The 21,950-nt window shown below is 36.4% G+C and overlaps 1 protein-coding gene across 5 annotated transcripts in view; it reads left to right on the top strand.

Annotated features, from left to right (window-relative positions):
- LOC105144933 (uncharacterized) overlaps positions 1-21,950 on the top strand; it is a 90,776-nt gene that overhangs the window by 61,557 nt on the left and 7,269 nt on the right. For 4 of the 5 annotated variants that reach the window (XR_015548104.1, XR_015548103.1, XM_087415521.1 and 1 more), the window contains exons 2-3: positions 18,047-18,362; positions 20,962-21,338. Coding sequence is in view for 3 of the 5 variants with exons in the window: in XM_087415521.1 (XP_087271647.1) it covers positions 18,102-18,362; positions 20,962-21,338 (638 nt within the window). In the remaining 2 variants the exon portion in view is untranslated. The remainder of the gene's footprint in view (positions 1-18,046; positions 18,363-20,961; positions 21,339-21,950) is intronic. The other variant, XM_087415522.1, reaches the window with a different exon arrangement.

The raw sequence follows: 21,950 nt of genomic DNA, 5'->3' as shown, positions 1-21,950 counted from the left end.
AGCACGTGGCTCTTCGCTGTTGTAATGCATCTAACAGAGCTTCCTATTAAGATACAGATCGTTCGTTTACCCGAGGCTACTTTGAGGAAGAGGATATCCCTTGCGATGTCGCGAGTTGCGCGGTGTCCCGGCGTGTGAAAGTTTTCCAAGCGAGATATCGATGCTCGGACGGCAGTCCGAGCTCGTCTCTTTCGCAGATAGCTGCTAGACATCCTGCGTAGATACGCCCGCTGGACATTCTTCCTAGCTATGCCTGGTAGGCAAAGACGACATCCCCGATAAGCTGCCTTTCACGCGAGAATGTAAGGGAAACGTCCTACCGAATGAATGACGTAGACTTGAGTTAGAACCTTGATCAATCAGTTACAAAAATCATTTTTAATCAAAGAGTCATCTTATGTTACGAACAAAATGATTGGAAAGAAAAAATTAATTACAGCGAAAGTTGATTAATTTTAATAAAATACTTCATAAAATCCTTAATTTCCTTAAACTTGAGAATTAGGCAATAATTAGACTGTACAATTAGATTAATTCTGATGATTTTTTCTATTTATACTTGTATATTTCGACAAAAAAACTCTAAATCTGAATCAGCGATTAGTCACTAATTATGGCATACTTGGCACTGGATAATCAGTGAAGTTCAATTAAAAAAGGAAGAATGTTTGAACATTACATAACTAAAATACTGATATTTGCATATTAATTTCAATCTTTTAATGTTACATTCACTGAATTTACACACTAAAACTAAAACAAGATTAATTAGATCATATAATAAAGATTAGATAGGTTAAGGATCTCACATTTCATTCACTGATATCAGTGACATACCATTGATTCAGATTTGGAATGAAAGTTTATTTTTTTACTTTAAAAAAAAGTAGCCACTCGACAACACGTAACACTTGTTATTTGAACGAAATGTGCTAAATTCAATAATACGCAATATTTATGTTGTTACATTCGCGTGGAGGTAAACCACCGTGGTTGATTCGGTGGAATGCTCGCTTCATTTACGCGCCTCACGCGTGGGCAAAGTTCTCGCGTAGGCAAGTCCAAGTCGTAGCCTTGGCTACCTACAGCCAGTACCGATAGTGATCAACAACAATCTTTTGAATGCGAGTTAAGTCGCGAATGGCGTTCGTGCATGGCATACTTATTGCCGAAAATATCGTATTATTTATTATAATACAGATGATATCTCTTTCATGTACTCTTTCCATTACATTGTTAGATGTAAAGGAGCAATGGCAACTTAAAATTAGCCCCTTGAGTTGAATAACATTTGTTATACTTCTGTATGTGTCAAAGTGTCAAAATCAGCCCATTTTTATTAGTTAGTTTCAAAATAAACATTAATATTAACGTATGCACTTAGTAAATAATAAACAAATTTAAGTGTCACATTTTCTTGAATTAAATTATTTAATCCCATTGTTTTTAAATCAACGATATTGACTATAGGAACAATGACTATAGAAATAATTAAAAATAACTGAAATTGGGTATAATTTGACATTGTGAATTTAACGTGTACATTTTATATTCATGTTCCGAATTGTATTGTAATTTAATGATGGGACGAGAATAATGTTGATTAATATTAAATTTCGCAAACAGCGCCCGTAAGACAGATATTTCCTATTGATAAATCGACGCCTCCGCAATCGCGTGATTATGAAGATGCAAAAGTCTCTTTTAAGATCGGGAAGAAAGTAAAATCATCTGACCTCGAAAGACGCCAGTACAAGACAAGTGCGAGGCGGGAAGTCTGTGTGTTATGCAATAAAATTATACTACGTACGTTTTACCACACGAATCTCTGTGGACGTGCAGGACATGCGACAAAAATGAACGCGGAACGATCCTTTGTTCGTCGGTGCGTAACCGTGAATGTTATCTAAGAATCTGTAGTATGCCGTTGTCTCTCGTAAAGCGAGAGGGATGTCTAAGCGCTCTTCAGAACAGAGATTTTTAAATACGTTATCGCTTGATCTTTAGGAAAATATACTTACGTACTTGTTCTATCTTCAGCATTATCTGCAACATTATTGACTGTAATAATCTAAATTTTTTGTGTCCAATATAGATTAGTTTTAATCTTGATTTAACTTACTTTTCATCTTTTCTTGTTCCAATGTACATTTCCAAGGCAGATTAATTTTAATCTCGGTTTAATGTACTTTATCCATTTCTACATATAATTCTTAGAACTAGAAAAAGATAAAAAGTAAGTTAAATCAAGATTAAAGATAATTTACATTGGAAGAAATAGGCATAAGAATTGGAGAAAGATAAAAGATAATTACGTTAACCTATTTCAGTAGAAATGGACATTAATCTAGAATTTGTTACTGCGTCGTATTGGAATTACATCTAAATAATCTTTACGCTCAAAACTATATTTTCCTTGAAAAATACGCTTTGCAAAAATTTAGACCGACAATAATAAATTTATTTACATATTACATTTTTTATATTTTTGAGAATAATCATCTTATATGTATAATATTATATTTATGTACAAATAATTACATGATTATCTTGTACAATTATTGAAATAATTATACTTATAAATAATTACATATGGGATAATAATTATCTTTTCACGTAGACCCTCTCTTTAATTTAAAAAATCATTCTTTAAAATAAAAAAAAAATCTGACAGGTGACGACCATTTGATTACTTTTTACTTCCGTTACGCAATCGTCCTATCTGCGCACCGTTATTATCGTTGAACATATACGGGCGATAGTCTTTCAGCGAGAAAAAGAGACGAAAGAATGCCCACGTTTCATTGGGCAGTTCCGGCGGTCGATGTTATAACATCGTTTCCTCTTGCTGAAAGCTACTACATTCGTTCGAGAAAGTCAGTAATCTCGGTAGGAATAACTTCAATGTATTCAAATACCGATGAGTGTAAAGATAACATAATTAATGTAATAAGTGAAGACATAATTAATGTAATTTATCTATCTGCATTTGCAGCTGTTTTTGTGCTCGTTTTTGTCGCTAAGTTTTTTTTTTACAATTGTTGCGTCCTATTGCATTAGAATTTATATATGTAATAATTACAAATGAATAAAAAGACATATTAGTTTCAATTTGCGTGAAAGAAATGTCCATTTACTTTATGACATGATCGGATATGTTGGCTCTGTTATCGAAGTGGACACCAGGAACGCGTTATCTCAAGGAAGTGAAATCATGCGATTAAAAATTAATTGAAGGATTATTTAATTGATTCCATCTGACCTCGATTTCTCCCGCGGTGACTGGCGCTATCGACACGCATGATTATTAATATTACGACCTGCTATCGTGCGAACGTTCATTAAGGCCGCAACGTGTTAAAATATACGTGTTAAAATCTCGTTGGGGCCGCGCTAGAAATTAACCCTCAGTAAGAAAGTGGTGTTATTAGAATAATTAGTAATTTTAAATATATTAGCAATATATCATAATTATACGTTTAAGCAAAAATATGTTTATATTTTTACTAATTTTATGCTAAAGAATACTCTTCAAAATAAATGAAAAATAAATTGCTGGTCATAACATTAACAAATTTTATTTGAATAGAAATTTTCTTGCTATTACAATTTTTTGATCATGCTTTATTTAAGTGGTAATTGAAACATTTATGTTTCTAATTATATTATATATCGCTAAAATAATATCTATACCCAGTTCCAAATACAAGATTAATTTTAATTATGGTTTAACTCGCTATCTAACTTTTTTAATTCCTAGAAATAAAAAAAGATTATAAATTATAAATTAAATCGAGATTAAAATTAATCTTACATTTTGTGTGAAATTGGGCTTTATATTATTAGAGTAATGTTTATTGATACTGAAAAATTCTCTAACATTTCCATCTCTTGATTAAAAAGTATAGCCCGATTTCAGTCTTTGAAGTTGATTATCGTAAAATTGCTAGCGCGTTTCCATCGTGATTACAAGAGCTAGTCAATTTAATCGCGGCTATTGGCGCTCTCGGAACGCAATAAAACACGATTCTTTAAACTCAGCGGCTTACAGGTGGAACGACGATATTTCTAACATGTTTTCTAACGGACGCGTCGCGAGATTTTCCTTGCGTGACGCCTGACGTGAAACTCAGAGGGTTGACTCATCGTAGAGATGGTCGTGTTCCATTCACGCTCCAGTTATAGTCCGGTCTATCTGTAATATCTGTGTGTTTCGATTCGCACATGTATCACTGATTAGATTTTATTATCCTAAGCGTAATCTTCGGAGAATCGTAATAGATGCTCGCGTTTCAATTACAGTTTAATTACATTATATATTCCTGGATACGCTGATTATAACAACGTATGTACTGGTTTAATAGAAATGATCAGATATTCATAAGTCCGTAATTTTAAACATTAAAAATTTCGACATAAACAAAATACCATACGAGCCAAACATGTCTTTAACTTACTATTAAAGTTGATTGCAAATTATTTGACAGAACTAGTATAACAAGAATTATACTCTTGTCATACTAGTTCTATCAAATAATTTGTAATCAACTGTAATGGTAAATTAGCGACGTTTCGCTCATACAGTATTTTCTTATGTCGACATTTTTAATGTTCAAGATTGCGGATCTTTTTAAATTTAAATTTTACATAAGCGTACATACATCGTAAGTGCAGCGTTAGGAAATGTTCCAGAAATATCATTATGTCCGTCGGTCAATCGGGAATTTTACCTGCGAGATTTCTAATCGCGCAATATGAAGTATGCGCTTATGATGGTCTCGTCAGCAGGAGAAATTTATTTTATGTTCACATCGATAATATCGTTTCGGTTTGATCGTTGATATTTATACGCGCCATTGAACGTCCTAATTCGACGTAAACGACAATTGGATTGAAGCACGCAACGAATTGCAATATGTTGATGTCATAATCGTCACATATAGAAAGTTGTTAATCAGGAAGTATGAGGAATCAAACGAATCAGTCTTTTCTAAACTTTCAGATGAACTTTTCGTTCGGATTTAGAGATTCTCAAGTAAAAGATTAAACACGACTTAGATAACTTTTGATTGGCTTGCCATTTAGGATGATCTCTTACTTGAGGACTTAATCCGAGTAAGGATCATTCAATTAATGTCTCGCGATTACGGAATCGTTTCGCTATCGCATACGGATAGTTTTGATGAAGTATCTAAAAATTTAGCTATGATGTGAAAATACTACAGATGTGAAAATAATGGATTAATAAAATAATTATTAAGATGATCATGATTGTTACATTAAAAAACATATAGCGACAGCATTAATTTAATATTTTTATTAATGGAAATAATTTTATTAATTCAACATTATTAATGAAATAATGTCATGCTTTTGTTTTAATAAAATTTTATTAATACTGTTATTGAATTAATAAGATTATTTTTAATTAAAATACTGCTATTAATGTAATATCATTTTTCAGTGTAATGTCAAAATTTTTTGTAATATTGTTCATCATGCTCGAGTGTCCTGCATAATTATTTTGATAGTTTAACAAAATTACTCGGATTTGTATCTAGCTAAATTTTTAGATATTCCAGCAAAACATTCTTCCATACGTTCTTTGAATTATAACTCAACTCCGAAGAAATGTCGTAAATGCTTGAATTGTGTCGATACTTGCTAACGTATGTTAATTTGAATTTATTTCCGCTCCGTCTGTTGTTAGTCTTTTCTAACGAAAAATTGTGAGCGATATAATACTCGCATGCACCGGAATTTTGCGTTCAAACGATCTATTTTAATTGGCGCGTGTAAGGGGACGACAAGTTGTTTCTTCCGTGCTTATCGTCGGTCGTTAAAATGTACACTCGATAATTGAAGTCGTCCCTTCGTTCCCATTCTAAACACGCAGCTTTTAATTACATTTCCGGCACTCGTCCATACATCGTTCGTCGATACTTGATAATTGTCAGGCTGTCGAACCACTTTTTTCATCGTTAATCCGTAACGGCTTTTTTCGTGATTTTAAGATGAATTTTTTATAGGCCCATTTTTTATGGCACTGGCATTACTAGAACACAATTTTATTTCAAACGTTAGAACTCTTAATAGCTCTCGTTTAAATCTTTCTCAATCTTTTTCATCGATTTATTTCAAATTGTAATTGTTTATTTAAATTTAATTTTTGTTGTTAAATGTAAAGATTTTAATATTTCTCGCATCATACATCTTATATTTTTTTCCTAATTTCTCTCAAATTCTCTACGTATAAAAACTTTGTCTCCGTCGTGGAGATTAATGATCAGACAACAGAGTTGTCGTGGTGTTTAAACAATCGCCACGATTATTATGAGTAAAAGCTGCAGGCAGCATGCCGAATCGCGCGACAAGACGTTCCCGTTCGGATCGATTGCCGCCGCAACTTTCTACGGCGCGACAACGATGGAATGCGCCTGCAGCGTTGTACCGAACCCACCTACTTTCGATCTAAGGTACGTGAATTCGGCGGCTTCTGTGTACCTGTACACGGAGTAAATTTCGGTCATCGAACACTCGGCAGGGAGACGGGTGCAATGATTCCTGCAGGGTTCCACTCTCACCGAGTCGATCTCGACACGTTCTTCGAGGAGGACTTTCTTTTTCGCACGGGTCTCGCGACCTGAATCCGCCCGACGAATCTCTTCTCTTCGTTTTTTTTTCCTTTTCTTTTCTCATGCCTTTATCTCGCTCCCTGACACACACACCGGTTCAAACATGATGCGACTCTACTTCATTTTAGTGCGATTAATTAAATTCGAAACAACTTCGACTGCGATATCTTGTTCTTGTAAACGTATAGCCCTTGATCGATGAAAACCGGTGGCTTTGATTGAAGCCACCGATTTAAGATTGTAAGATGTAATTTAGAAAGCGGCTGACTTTCTTTGAAAAAAAATCTTTGAATTTAATCTTGAAATTTACAAAAACATTTATTCTATGTATCTCACTACCATTTTCAATTTCTCAGAAAAATTCTCATTGACTGCTTTCAGCAAAAAAGCAATTGCAGTAATTCTTCAATATGAGTGAATCATACATATTAACAATAATTTAACGATTAAAATTTTGATAAAAGCAATGGTGTTTTCAGAAAAAACAATTCTGCAATTGTTATAAGATTCTTTAATATGATTTCATATGTCCTGGCAGTGTGTGCAGTTTTCCTAGACATTCTTCTAGGTATTGTCTATAATGAAAAGAGTATTGATATTTGTGATTATAACTTCATGGTAAAATAATTATGATTAGGATAAATTATGATAAGTTTTATTCAGTAAATGCAATTATAATTAACTATAACTATTTTCTTAAATTCACTTACTGTTTATATGATAATAATAGCCAAAATATATGTTAAGAAAAAATTAAAGATTTTCAAGCAGTGACTATATTTGCAAGGTTAAAACAACTATAAATATATATAGTTCAAAGATGCCTATACATTAAATTATAGTAATTCTAATCATTTCTTGTCTCAATGTAGTATTATCTATATATTCTCATTAATTGTAACAATATTGCTTAGAAGATAGAAAAAACTTGATAAATATTTCATTTAGTGGCTGAAACAATTTTCCTAATAAAAATATGTGCAACTTGCGTAGACATTTATCCAATGGATTATTATTAATTAAAATACTGCATAGTCTATTTGTTCTGTGCTTGTAAGTAGATTCAGATTTTACGCAGTAACTACTTTTCTTTTGAATGCAGTAACTACAGACAAAGCATTACATCTTGGAATCCTAAGCAATTTCACTTTTTGTTACTAGACAGAATTAATATAACTGTCCAGTAACTGTTCGAAAAGTGCGTGAAATTTCTATCAGGATGATTTAATGATTATATATACATTTAGATTCAGTGAGGAATTAAGGGCAAGAATCAATCATATTAAAGAATCTTACAACAACTGCAAAGCTGCTTTTTCTGTTGAATGCTGTTGTTTCTTACAAGAGATAAACTAACAGACCAAGAAATCTGTATTTCCCTTTCTCATAGTCCCATTTCTTCAGGCCCATTTTCGTCACTGCAGGAGGCAATGTAGCAAACAGGGAGAGTGCAGGAGATGCCACAAGATTACGGGCGAATTACGTTAACGGGCGGAAAGGAATTTTTTCATATATCCTCGGTCGTTTGCATGCATAAATTACGACGTAAATACGCCCGCCGGACGATCGGGCCGGAAGGATCGACGTTACCGGAGGCGGCACTCACGACGTCGTCCTTTTCCCGGCTCGTGACACGTAAAGGAGCAATTACTAGTCCAGGATGCGTGGACACGCATTTCGCATGCAAACACGCCGCTGCCAGTAATTAAACGATCCCGGAGAGCGTTCCGCGGATGCGTGAGCGGCCTCATCCTGGCCATCGTCGTTTGTGTTACGACTCGTAGAACACGATGACAAAGTTACGCTTGAACGATTAATCAGGTGGACGCGATCTTGCGCATCTCGAGGGCAAATGTATGCGGGACGTGTCGATGTACCGGGAGGAAACTCGACGCGACGAGATTTTAGCGGACGTGAGAAGCATTGAAAGATCGGAATTTCTGAATTGAAGACACGTTTATGAAAAATAAAATCTCTGAAGAATCTTAATCTTAAAATCGAATGAATAGAATGAGAGAAATCTAAGAAATGTTCAGATAATAGATTCCTGATGACCCTATGATTTTTATCGCTTCCTCTCGAAGTTTCGTATACTATTAAATATTAAAAGAACGAGTCCCTTGAATTAAATAACATTTTGTTATTTTTAACTTTCATATGTGTTAAAATGTAAATCAATCAATTTCTATGGTCAGTTTTAATGTAAACATCGTCCATATTAAGACACTATAAAATTCATTATGTCAAATTATATTCAATTTGAATTATTTTTAATGATTTCTATACTGAAAGAAAAGATTAACTACTGCAGTAAATTAGATGGTAAAATATAGCATAGTATGCCATATTTTTAATTGACTGCAACAGCCAATTTTTGATTGTGTTAGCCTATCTGCAATGTCAATATAGGATTTCAATTGACTAATGCAATCAAATAAAAATGCTATGCCACATTTTACCATCTAATTTGCTGCAGCTGCCACTCTTTTCTTTCAGTGTATAAAAAGTTACTGCTCCTATTCATTATATCATTAATTAATTTAACTAAAACTATGGAGTCAAACAATTTAACTTAAAATTAAATTTGAGTCTCAAATTTAATACAGTCTCTTGAAAATAAAATAATAAAATAATAAAATAATAAAATGGAATAAATTGTTTAACTCCATTGTTTTTATCAAATTACTGGCATATTGGGTAGGAACTATTGTAGGGACTGGTAGAAATGATTAAAAATAATTCAAATTGAGTATAATTTGACATTATGAATTTAATAATATAGTGTCAAACACTTGAGAGTACATACAACGATATTACGCGTTTGTCAAATTTCTTCTTAGTCTTTTTTTCCCCTTTCAGTTGCAACCTCGTCCTCTTCGGCACCGCTCGATCTTCGTTTCCGAAGATACTTGAGGCTCCGTAATTACCGGATGCCTTTTGCGCCTCTTTGGCCGGCGCACTCTGTAATCACGTACGCATTACGTCGGTACGATGATCGCGATCGCGAACGCGCGTATACGGCACCTGTGCGCCTTATCGCCGACAGATGGTCTAACGTTACGATTCCTGATTAATTAAAGCTCCCGAGAAGTCGACGGCGGGCAGCCGTGCCGCCGCGCTCTTTAATGAGCTAAAGTACTGCTCGATATACCGATTCAGTAGCTATGACCACGTGCGATATATTACTCGCGCACCTATGCCCGCTTAATAACTCGCTCGTCCTTTCCCTCACCCCACATTCCTCTCTCTCTCTCTCTCTCTCTCTCTCTGAATCTTGCCTTATTCTTGTTTCACCCCACGTTTTCTTTCTTGTTTTACCCTCAACACAACCTCGGCTCCCTCCTCCGCTTCTCCCGACAAGGAAATCGCGAGAAGAGAGGGAACGGCATCCGAAGGATCTCAGCGTCAATTAAGCAAGAGTTGTGAGACAGGCCTAGACGTATACCTACTCGCACAATCTGCATTTATCTCGGCGAGAGTTACAAGAGCCGTTTGCTATCTACCGCACCGTGATACGTACGGCAGGGAGTACGAAAAGTCAGCCTGTGAGTTAGACCCGCTCGTCTCGTGTTTCGCACCCGCGAACCTCGCTCCTCGTTCAACAGGAGTCACGGAAGAGCGAGCGAGCGCGAACGCAAGACTCGTTAATGCTCGCAGTGGAAAATTAGCCTTGCGGCACGATAGTGCGCCGTTTCGTTAGGAAATTCGTTGCTCTCGTCGTGACCGCGCAATTAACACTTTAAGCAACTTTGACAGTGCATTAGGATGCCGCAATACGGGGATTTCAGCACTGTAGTACAGTTAATGTTAGGAGAAATGATGAAAAATTTCACTTCACATGTTTCATACAATATAACTTTATAAAAATTTACAATATTTATGCATTAGGAGTGTTAAAAATTACCTGTCGCGAAAAATATTATTAATTCTCAATTACATTGTTAAATTTATAATGTCGAATTATGTTCAATTTGAGTTATTTTTAATCATTTTTATATGTTTTTTTTTTGTCACTGTTTCTACTCAATATATCATTGATTTAACTAAAACAAAGTTAAATAATTTGACTCAAGGAAATGTTAAACTTGACTCAAATTTATCATTTATCAAGAATAATATTTGAATATCAAAAGAATGAAATTTCTTTTTTGGAGTGAGATTTACTCTAAAGAATCTAGAGAGTGCAATTATGAAAACTATACCTAAGTTCTGGAGCACCCTATTTGAATTACTGTAGAATATAAGAAAGTGAGAAAGGTTCAAAATTTTTTTTACCTACAAATTAGAAACCTCATGGTAGAATCGTATAAAAATTTTCACTTCATATCCAAATGAGTTGCTATAATCGAGGGTTAAGCATCTCTAAAATATATAAACCTAAATGCAATCGATACTCTGAAAGAAAAGATTGGCTGCTGCAGCAAATTAAAAATGCTACGTTATATTCAGCCAATCTTTTCTTTCAGTATATTACTCTCGCCTATCGATCAATAGAGTTTTATTTATTTGAAATGAAACATCGACAAGCTCTCTGAATATTTTCTATCGCAGGGAATTCGTACGTAAATCTTTCCGTCTCGTGTAATTTGCACTGTGGATTCTGCGAACCGAAAAAGCTCGCTCCGTTGGTGTAAAGGGGGGTATCCGAGGGATGGTCGTATACCGGTTTCGATGCTTGGTATATCGAGGGGGTGCGCGCGCGGGTCAAGGGTCACAGCCGAGTCTAAAGTCGACTTGCCGTGGCTCTCCGGCGCGAAGCAATAGCGTTTCCACCCATACCCCCTGCGCGCCCATTGTGCGTTCCATCCGATCATTATTACCGCGATCGAACCGCGAATCTAGCCGGGCGGCGGGGACGCAGCTCGCTCACTCGCTCACGCTGATATATGGTACATCGGGGGTGAGATAATATCTGCACGCGGGTTGCAGGTTGCGCCGCGACCGGTCGTGGTTACGGCGCGCCGTACGATTTCCACGGCGGCGCGTCGTAACGTTATTACTTTCGAGCAAAATGTGAAAGTTGGAACACGCCATTGTGTGGATTCAGACAGTAGGGCCTCCTCATGGGTACACACGTGTCTTTGTTTCCCACCGCGAATCGGCGAATATCGCGATTTTTCGTGGATCCCTCTCCTCCTTCGAAGAGACGGTGTTTCGCCATCGCTACGCTCGTTAAATCAATATCAGCAATGAGTTCAGATATATTATTCTACGCAGAACATTGTGTGAACAACTTCTCTTGCTTGTAAGCTTTTCGCGTTTTCAAGATTGAGTACTGCAAATTGGATAAAAAATAAATAGCTTGATTTTATTGTTTTTATTATTTTTATTATTTTTCTCTTTTTTAACACGGAAAAAAAATGATTTGTTAAAACGATTAAAAGTCATTGATTCAGCAAATCTAAAGCTAAAGCTGCAATGTATGGATGTAGCCAGTTTTCTATGTGAAAGTGTCAAAGTTGTACAATTGAATAAAATTAGTGATTATAGATAATCATATTGGTTGTAATAGCACAGTAAATTGTTTGTAATACAATAAAGATAACTTTCTACGAAAATCAATCCAATATATAGATTATAGATCTATTCAATGTATAGAATTTTTAACAAAGCATACTAATCAAGATGACGCATACTTTTGCCTTTGTAATAAAGAAAACTTGTTACCTTAGCAATTTTCATTGCAACAAGAAAATTAACTGAATTAATAATTAACATATTAATAATTGCTTGGAGATATAATTTCTTTGTTAAACCACTAAATTTTTTTAATTATAGATGTTGAACTTACAGCAAGCAATAGTTTTGCTGAATCACCCAATCTATTTTTTTTCCGTCAACTTTCACAGAAATATACATTGAGACAATATATATACTGAACAGATATACACTGAGAAAAATGTTTTGGTTGCCAACAAAAAATACAAACAATACGAATTCTAATTATATGAGTAAAAATTTTGGTTATCGTAATTAAAATTCTGGTTATGTCAACTAGAATATTTGATAGATTTAACTACAAGTATTTGATTTGTACTTTTCTGGTTGAATCTACCAGGATTTCAATTAATGCAACAAGACTTCCTTTCCAATGTAAATATATGTTTATTGTTTCATATATGGCAAACATGAAGATACACAATAATTATATTGCAGTAAGAATAATCTCCGAGTTGTTACATTCCGTGATGATTTAGGTAGTCTGGAGTCTCGTAGACTATTATTGGCTATCGCGTATTATTCTCTAGTCCTGAATGTTCAAAATTGGCATGTGCATTATAGTAGCGCGCCTCGTAACTACGAAACCAACACGTTGATCCAACATCGTCGATTATCCGGTGGAACGTAGCACGCCGTTCAACGAGATCTCCCGACGGCGCGTTTGAGATATTTAGACCGGCTTTTATTACCGGGGTAAGCTCTCGTTGTTTCGCACACACTACAGTCAGTACCGGTTGTCCCTCCCGAGCCCGAGGGCGCAACGGTTAAATTCCAGCGGGCGTTCTCGCGTGGCGGAATGTCTCCCCGCGAGATCCCCGAGTAAAGGAAGAGCCTGACTCCTTAACCGATCGAAGAGAAGATGGAGAACACGGGAGGGAAAGAGAGATAAAGAGACTCGTCTGAGTGAGACCTTCCGGGAAATTGGATTGGCATTTTGTTCTTTACGAGCGTTCGCGAAGCCGCCATGGTTCTACAAGGTAGAACGTTCCTGTCGGAAGACGGGGCACGCGGTTATACAGGGTGGACACTGTTCTACGGATGACGGAACACACGGTTACATCGGTTTAAGTGAGACGGTTCTATCTGACTTTGAAACTTCAATCTTGTTCTGCAGAAATGTTTAGTTGCTGTTTCGAGAACCTATTACAGTTTTAATCATACTTACTATTGACGGAATAGATGTTTTCTTGTCCTTGTAATACATATTGCTGTACATACATAATAATTATACTTGGACATTATTATCGGATGACGCGGTACACGTAATTATATCTTCTAATGTCCATTTCTATCGAGGCAGATTAACTAACACTCAGTTGAACTTATTTTTTGTTTAATTTTGAATCCTGAATCTCAACTAATTCATTTCATTTTTTTTGTTCTAAAAATTAGAAAAAGATGAAGAGTAAATTGAATCGAGATTAAAATTAATCTATATTTATAGAAATGAGCACTAGAATTAGAACAAGATAAAAAATAATTTAAAGCGAGATTATCTACATTGATATTAGGTGTTGGAATTAATTCGTAGCGTTTTTTAATGAAAGAATGTTATTTATTTCACATGAGCATTAAAAAATACATTAATGAAAGTACTTCCCATCACTTGTAAAACGCTACGAATTAATTCCAACACCTAATAGAAACGAACGTAAGTGATTCTACTCTTTCCTAAATAATTTTAGTCACTATTGCATTGTTTCTCTAAGACGGTTCTGTTCAATCCTGGAGACGGACTGGTACAGTAAGTCACATGCCACCTACGTTCAGTTGCTACTTTTAGTCAAGGAAAATTGTACCTGCGCATTGAACAGATTATTAGCATTAAGTAAACGTGTCGGAAGACGAAATGCATGGTTATGTAAAGTGAAATACATATGAAGGACAGGCAGTAATACGGAATGAAACGTTGCTATTGAAACAGAAGATATGCGCTCTTTCATTTCGTAAATCCAGAAACGTAATAATGGCTCCCGCGTGTTGGTATCATTTCCAATCTAGTAAGCTCCCGAACTTTATCTCTTGCGTGTGGATTTGAATCTCAGTCTAAACACACTGTATGCAGCGAATGATACTTTCATTGCGAAATACCGAATCCAATCTCTAATAACAGGTTGCGAGCGCGGTTCTGCTTCCGATTCTTTCGTTGGTTGAACAGAACTCCGGCATTGCGTGAATCGCGCGAGAAAAACAGAGAGAGAGAGAGAGAGGGGAAGAGGGAGAGGCAGAGGCAGAGACACGCATCATCTCGTTTCCAAGCGTCACGAATAAACGCGGAAAAGAGGAAAAAAGGAAGATACGAACTACCTGGCGCGACTCGCTCGATCCGATTGGATCGGAATTGTCGGCTCGGACGGTTTTTGCATGGCGCGTGCAGCAGGAAGCGCATGATTTGTGCCGACAATCGCGACACGTGGGCGTATGTATATCGCTCGGGAATACAGTCCGGGTTCGATTCGAGTTCCTCCAGATAGCCGGGGCTGCGCAGCTGTCTTGCCTGCCTATCCTACATCCTAGCTTGCTCGCGCCGAGCTATCGTGAACGAGAAGACGGCAGACGGAGAATCGTTCTTCCTATCCTTCCAAGTTCGATGACTCTCGGCGATGATCATCGCGAGGGGGCAAACGTCCTCCTCTCCCCTGCCTTCTCGTTCCTCGTTCTCACTGCCTGGGTTCCTTCGCGCTTCGTCGCCCCCTGCGCTCCTTCTCTTCCTCCTCCTCCTCCTCCACCACCTCCTTTTGCTTCGTCCTTCTCCTTTTCCTCCTGATGTTGCTCCCTTCTCTCCTCCTTCGTCTTCTCCCCGCGGATACCCTACGCTCGAGTTATCATAACCGCCGCCATCCGTCATGCATCACTTGCCACTTTGTGCCCCGAAGAATCCTCTCGCCGCGGCACGACAATCGCGCGCGAATCCACTGGAGAATCGACGCCAATGACGCCAAGCGAATAGCAAGATGTGTCTTCAGGTTGTCATGATTTTTCCCCATATACAATTGTGCTTCGCAATAAAAATGATAATTAAGAAAAAATTAGCTGTCGTGTGATATTTATAGATAGAGCCTCTATTATTTTTAGGTTCGATCAGACTTCTAGATAGATTCAACCAGAAAGGTATAAATCAAACGCTTTTAATTAGATCTGTCACATTCTACACTGTTAAATATTAAAGAAGCACTGGTGACCCAATCTCTTAAGTTAAAACAATAATATTTTAACGTACTTATTGTTAGTAAAATTAAATTTAAGTCAAGTTTAATAATTTTCTTGAGTTAAACTTCATGTTTTAATTAAATTAACTCATCTTGAAGGAGGGATGAAAATAATTAAAAATAACCCAAATTGGGTATAATTATGAATTTAACAGTTGAGATAATCCAAGAATCTGATTCATATAATTAGAATTTGCAGGACATTTTTTCCATTGGTTCTATATTCATGTATACAATGTATCAATAATTACGAATTACATAAGTTTAATTACTTAAAAGATCGTGATGCCTCAAGTATTGTCACAGAATTGTTTCATATTAGGCGCAGTTAATATTTTATTGCGCATTTATTATCATTTATGGTAAAATTCCGCACGTACGTATCCGCGTTTAAATAGTTGTAAGTTGCGTGAATTTCCAAATGCACATTGTCGGAAGTGAAACTGTGAGAAACACACTCGGTGTCTTTTTTATTCTTCCGTCTACGATATTGATCAATCTGGTCCCCGTTGTTTCACCGCTGTTTGCGGAAGTGAAACGTGTTGAAGTCGGGCCTTCCTATTTCAGAAAACGCAGAACTTGCATTCACGCAACAATATCCTAAGCTCTGAGCTATCGAGGAATATCTAAGGCATCATTTGCACTTCGCAATTTATCGATCAATCGGTTTCATCTTAAATATAATACAAGCTTTTCACCGGTGGAAACCTGTATTTCAGATCGTCGCCTTTCGTATATACGCCGGATATCGATGTCAGTATTATCCGCCTCTTGAGCGCAATCGCGAGCGTAATTTCGCTCATTCACCTCGCAAATTTTTCGCGAATATTAAGCCGGCATCGAGGCTCGCACGCGAGCGACGATTCGATCTCAGTGCTTTATTTTCGATTCGATCGTAGGATCGGATTGCGGAAACAAAGAGAAAGAGAGCGAGAGCGAGAGCCAGAAGAAGAGGCGCGCGGGAAAACCAGTTTTCCACGCGCCGCCGTGTCGTTTCCACACAGTTGAATGAACGAGATGCATTAACAGGGACTGCCTTACTCGTCTTGCGCTATTTACCTTAACGACGACGACTTTTCTCCAGCGCTTTTCGCATCGCTCTTACTCAACCCGGGCTAGCGGTACTACCGGTCGATCGACACGGACGGGTCGCGTGTGCAGGTTGGGGCACCTGCTCTTGTACCGGTGGTGAATGGAAGAACTTACTTTAGAAAGACGCAACCCAGACCATCCTCTCTCTCTCCCCTATGGTCTCTCCTTCTCTTTCTCTCCTTTAACCCGACACGACTGACATGAGGTTAAGCCACGTCTAACTGTAAGATAATCGGCCTGCTCGTTCGGATCGTTCGGTCAACTCGCGTGCGTTTACTCTCCTCTTTTTCCGCCCTCTCCCTCTTGCTTCCCGAAGCTACGTACACTCTTCGTTTATCAATGGCTTCGCGAACCGTCGTCCTTCGTCTCATACAAAATGTTATCAAGCAACAGTATTTTTTTTAGTAGAACAGGAAGGATAAACGGAGGAATATTATGAATTAGTACATGGAATTAATGATATTTTTATACAATACTTGCACTCTCTCTCTCTCTCTCTCTCTCATGTTGATACTGAGAAGAAAATACTGCGCTTCTGTACACTATATATTCATACGAAGGGTTTTTTAGTGAGGAGACTATCATGGATGAAGTTGGCTCGTAAAATGTATTTCTTACGGAAAAAATATTAATTAGATGTGTACTAGGCGTTAAAATATAGCGAGTTATTATGCAAAAGTGTAGTACCGAAGAGTATTTAAGGGACGGACTCTGCAACATATTTGCAAATTGATTACCCTCATTAACGTTTAATTAAAATCCTTAATCGTCTTATGCAAAGCGACAACGAATTGATACGCGAAAGCGTACTTTTGACGCAGATGGTTTAAGGGAAATTGGAACTGGTTTGTAAATTAATCCTTCTAATTGGCCAACCGATCGTCTTACAACGTATTTAAACTTGGTTCATAACTGTATTAACATTTACATCTATTTACTTTTTCCGTTTTGTTTCTTTTTGTCCTTCTTCATTATAATTTATTTGTTTGTTAGAATCATCATCTCATTTCTATAAGTAATACTTAATTTATATATTTAATTAGTATGTAATTAATTATTTTTTCCTACCTATTGTTATTATTTCTATTTAATTAATTACTAATCCTTACATCGCGTAAGAATTTCCGATCCTTACACCGTGATAGACTTCATTGTCCTTTTACTTATAAATTCCCTGCGAACTGTTTGATCTGTCTAGCTGATTAGCTTATCTTTCTGAAAGTCATATTATGCTTTATAGAAACAGCATAATTCTTATTGCTCTCATAAAAATTTGCGGATTTATGGCACATTCAGCTTTACGGATCCAATTAGATCCCACAGTATCTCTCAATAGGATTTCAGGCAAACACGTTAGATAATTGGTCCCGCGCTTTCTGATCCTTCCAGATGCAAGATGAATGGCGAATCGTGAGCACCATAGAGACGCCAGGTCGGCATAGAAATGGGCAACAACGGCAGCAGCTCCCATCAATATTGCGCGTCCAACGGGCCATCGCAGGAGATTGCTGGACGCGGGTGGACGCAGTCTTTCCCCCGGGAGCTGGGGAGGCATCATCCTCAGCAGCCGACAGGACACAAGGTCCTGCCGGAGCCGCCCAATCAGCGGCTACGCGCCACCAATAATGGAAGCATCATTCACAACGGGGGAACCATAAGCGGCCGCAGGCCGCCGGCCCTCACGCTTCCGCACGACCTTAATAAGGTAAAGATTCGCGGCGGCTTTTCGAGTCGCGCTGATGACGTGGCGTGCCATGCTCCTCATGTGCCGCAAAATGCGAGCCGCCACACGACTGTAGTTGTAGTTGTATACATCATCGGTGGGTGAGCAGAAATTTGTATCGCCAGGCATCACTGACTTCTCATGTGATTGATAATTTTTGTTGATAACAATAATGTATATAGAGAAATGTTTGATATGTGTAAGCATTTATTTTCTTGTTTAACTAACGAAAACTTTTTTATTTTTTCATTTAAAAACTGTGTGTCGCTGTAATTAAAATTTGAAATGACTAAATTTTAATTAGAACAACATAATTTTAAATAAAAAAGTAAGAAAACTTTTTAGTCACGTATCAACAAAATAAATGGTTATAAGTAAAACAACAAAATATTCTGTCAGACAATGGCAGACAAGGATGGTAATAATAGATTAGACCATACGTTGTTCATGAAGTTCGTGCTCAATTTTTGCTCAGTATGGTGGAAACGTAACGTTATGTCTGATTTGTCATAATCTATTAGTCATAATCTATTTTGTTTGTGATAAACCAAGGACCAAAGAATAAATTTTTGCGTTTTACACGAGACATATTATCACGTTTGTTTTCAATTCACTTCGAGGACGAAGTGTTTGCTTCATCGGAACGCCTCCACGAAAAGATATGCACATGGTACAAATTGCTTCGATTCGGAGAGTGTGATATTCCGGAGCAATAAATGCGCCTCCGCAGTGATCGGACGATCAGAAGTGTTCTAAAGAAAATGAGGAATAAAAAATCTTTATTCTTATAACAAAAAAGATTTTATTGGTAGGAAATATAAAAAGAATCGCAATTAAAAGCCAATTTGAAGTCAATTAATGATATTCAGATGAATAATCATGAGAATAGTTGAGAGTCGCTCATTCTAAATGCTAGGAGTCTCTCTAAGATCTTAAGTTTGAATTGCAATCGGTGCATTTATTTTTCTATAGAATCGCTAATAATATTTTTTGCCATTTTTCTTTATATTCTGAGATGAAATTGTACATCTATCTGTGAATAACACATTGTTTGATTTTACCTCAACTATTTTTATTATAATTTTAAATTCTACATATAAATATAATTAATATAAGTGATATTAATTTGTAAACTAGAAAAAGAATCTGGTTGTATTTTTTTAAATAAGAATTCTAGTTGAAAATGGAGAAATTTTGAATCTATTATAATTCTAATTGAGATATCAGAATTTTGATTGATATAATCAGAATTTTCTGGTTCGTCTATTTTCAACCAGAAATTGTTCTCACTACATCTAATTTGTACATCTAATTTTATCCATTAAAATAAATTTATCTATTAAAAATAAAGAAGAGAAACAAATGTATGTAGTAAATCTACATCTCTCTTCTTGCTCCACATATTTGCTTAGATGCAAATTGTATTTAGCCTAAAGTAAGAAAAGATTAATATTTTTTGCTCTGAATTTTTTCAGCGTGAAAGTTTGCCTTCGCGAAATTGCCGAAAAGATAATTTTTTATTCCGATTCACCTCAATTTAATCTTCTGATTTCGTGCCTAACCAGTCCTCCTTCTGTCTCCGCAGACAAAAGGAGGACTGGCATTTCCATCGTCTAGAATTCTCATGCGAGGTAATGCGCGTGTAAATCCGTGAATTCGTCTTTTGGCCGAGCGCCATGTGTCGTAACCCGGTTAAGATTATTCTATAGAGCACCTTTTTACCGCGAATTCGCGAAATGTATCACACGGCCTTCATCGAACGCTTTGTGCCGACGATCGCACAGAAACGACAGTTTCTCATCCGCCCCGCTTTGTCACGGTGCCTCCGTTCTCTATAATGCTTATTACGCGCATCAGAATGAAATCGCGTACGTAAATCAACAATGTTCTAAGAATAAGTATTATACTTTACCGTTCTACCTTTATGTAATACTTAAGAGATAAAAATATTCTCTTAACATTAAGCATATAATCGTTAATGAGAACTTTTATTATGAGAAGCAGACATAAATATCATATTTTGTTCATTTCCAGTTCGCGCATTCAAAGGGTTGAAATCTAGATCGTCGTAAATATAGTTACAACAATGTAAAGTAAATCAGAAATTCAAATCGGGATTTAAGGCTGTCCTGGTTTACATCAACTAAAAATATCAGTCAACTAGTAAAAAAATTGTATAAAACAAATTATTTGGCTTTTAATGACATGAAGCATAATTATCATATTTCCTCCAGTTTTATGTAAATAATTTTTAAAAATTAGTGGATTTTAATGAATGTTTACATTTTATTAAAATTAAAGTTTATTAAAGTTTTATTAGAACATACCTATATAAAAAAATTAATTTAATTCGTAATACTACTTCCTCATTAAATCTGCAAATGAGTACATAATGCAATTTTATACAAGGATCAATGTTAACGAAAAAATTAAATAATTTTTAAACCATAAGAAAATTGTGCTCAAATTTACACAGATACTTAGACGTTATAATAGAACAATCTATGAAATTTTTATATTTTTGGTAATACTTTGCATTTTGACACATATATCCTTAAAGCCCTGCCTTCTCGCCTTCCAGCAGGGAATATTTCGCAGCCGCAGCACTTCAGCATCGAACATCGGCGCGTCACGCAGCCGTAAGATCGAACACCATTGCTGCTATTACGGGAATGGATCGAGATGTTGTATGGAGAACGAGATGCAGGAGCTCAAAAGATTTGGCAGCGAGCCCGATCTGCGGTACTCGCCAATGGCGCGAGAGGCTGCACGCTGCAACGGGAAGCAGCAGCAGCAGCAACATCAACACGCGATGGAGCACCGGCATTGCGGAAGCGGGCATTATCCCGAGCGAGAGTGTAGAGAACGAGAGAGCCGATATAGAGGCAAGAAGAAATACAAGGCACCGGCGCCGCCGACGAACGGTGTCGTTGACGGATCGTCTCCAGATTCTTATAGGTAAGAATATTATGAATACTTTACAACGAATAGTCCGTTTTCGTCTCGCGTTATTATTATTTAACAAGCCTGCAATTCCAAAGGTTCCATTAGTAACAATTCTGTAAACATTCTTTCTCTTAAAAGGAGTAATAATTATTTACTGAAAATATGATATCGATAAAAATTGCTAACGTTAATCTTTTTTTGTCGACTACACGAAAAAAACAATGTTGATAAAGTATCTAAAAATTTAGATAGATACAAATCTGAAAATAATTTGGGACCATCAAAATAATTATGTAGGAAACTCAAGCATGAGAACAATGCATAAAATTTCGACATTCTAGAAATCACTTTGGAAGTCTTACATAATTATTTTATAGTGCAGTAAATTTATTTCCAAATCAAGTTAATAACTGAAGCTTGCAATAGTGTCCAAAAAATAATAAAAGCAAACAAATTAAAATGATATATTAAATATAATATTGATTTAAAAACGTAGAAATTCAATTTAATAATTAAATTCAAACATTTCAAGTTTGAGTTACAGCTCTTCAGCAGTAATATTGTTAAAGATTACATAAAAATTACATAAAGATTACATAATGATCAACGATATAAATATGCTAT

Source organism: Acromyrmex echinatior, chromosome 18, assembly GCF_024713525.1.
Source record: "Acromyrmex echinatior isolate Ae372 chromosome 18, ASM2471352v2, whole genome shotgun sequence".
Taxonomy (NCBI): domain Eukaryota; kingdom Metazoa; phylum Arthropoda; class Insecta; order Hymenoptera; family Formicidae; genus Acromyrmex; species Acromyrmex echinatior.
The sequence above is the reverse complement of the archived record's forward strand: the minus strand, read 5'-3'. Positions and strand labels throughout refer to the sequence as shown.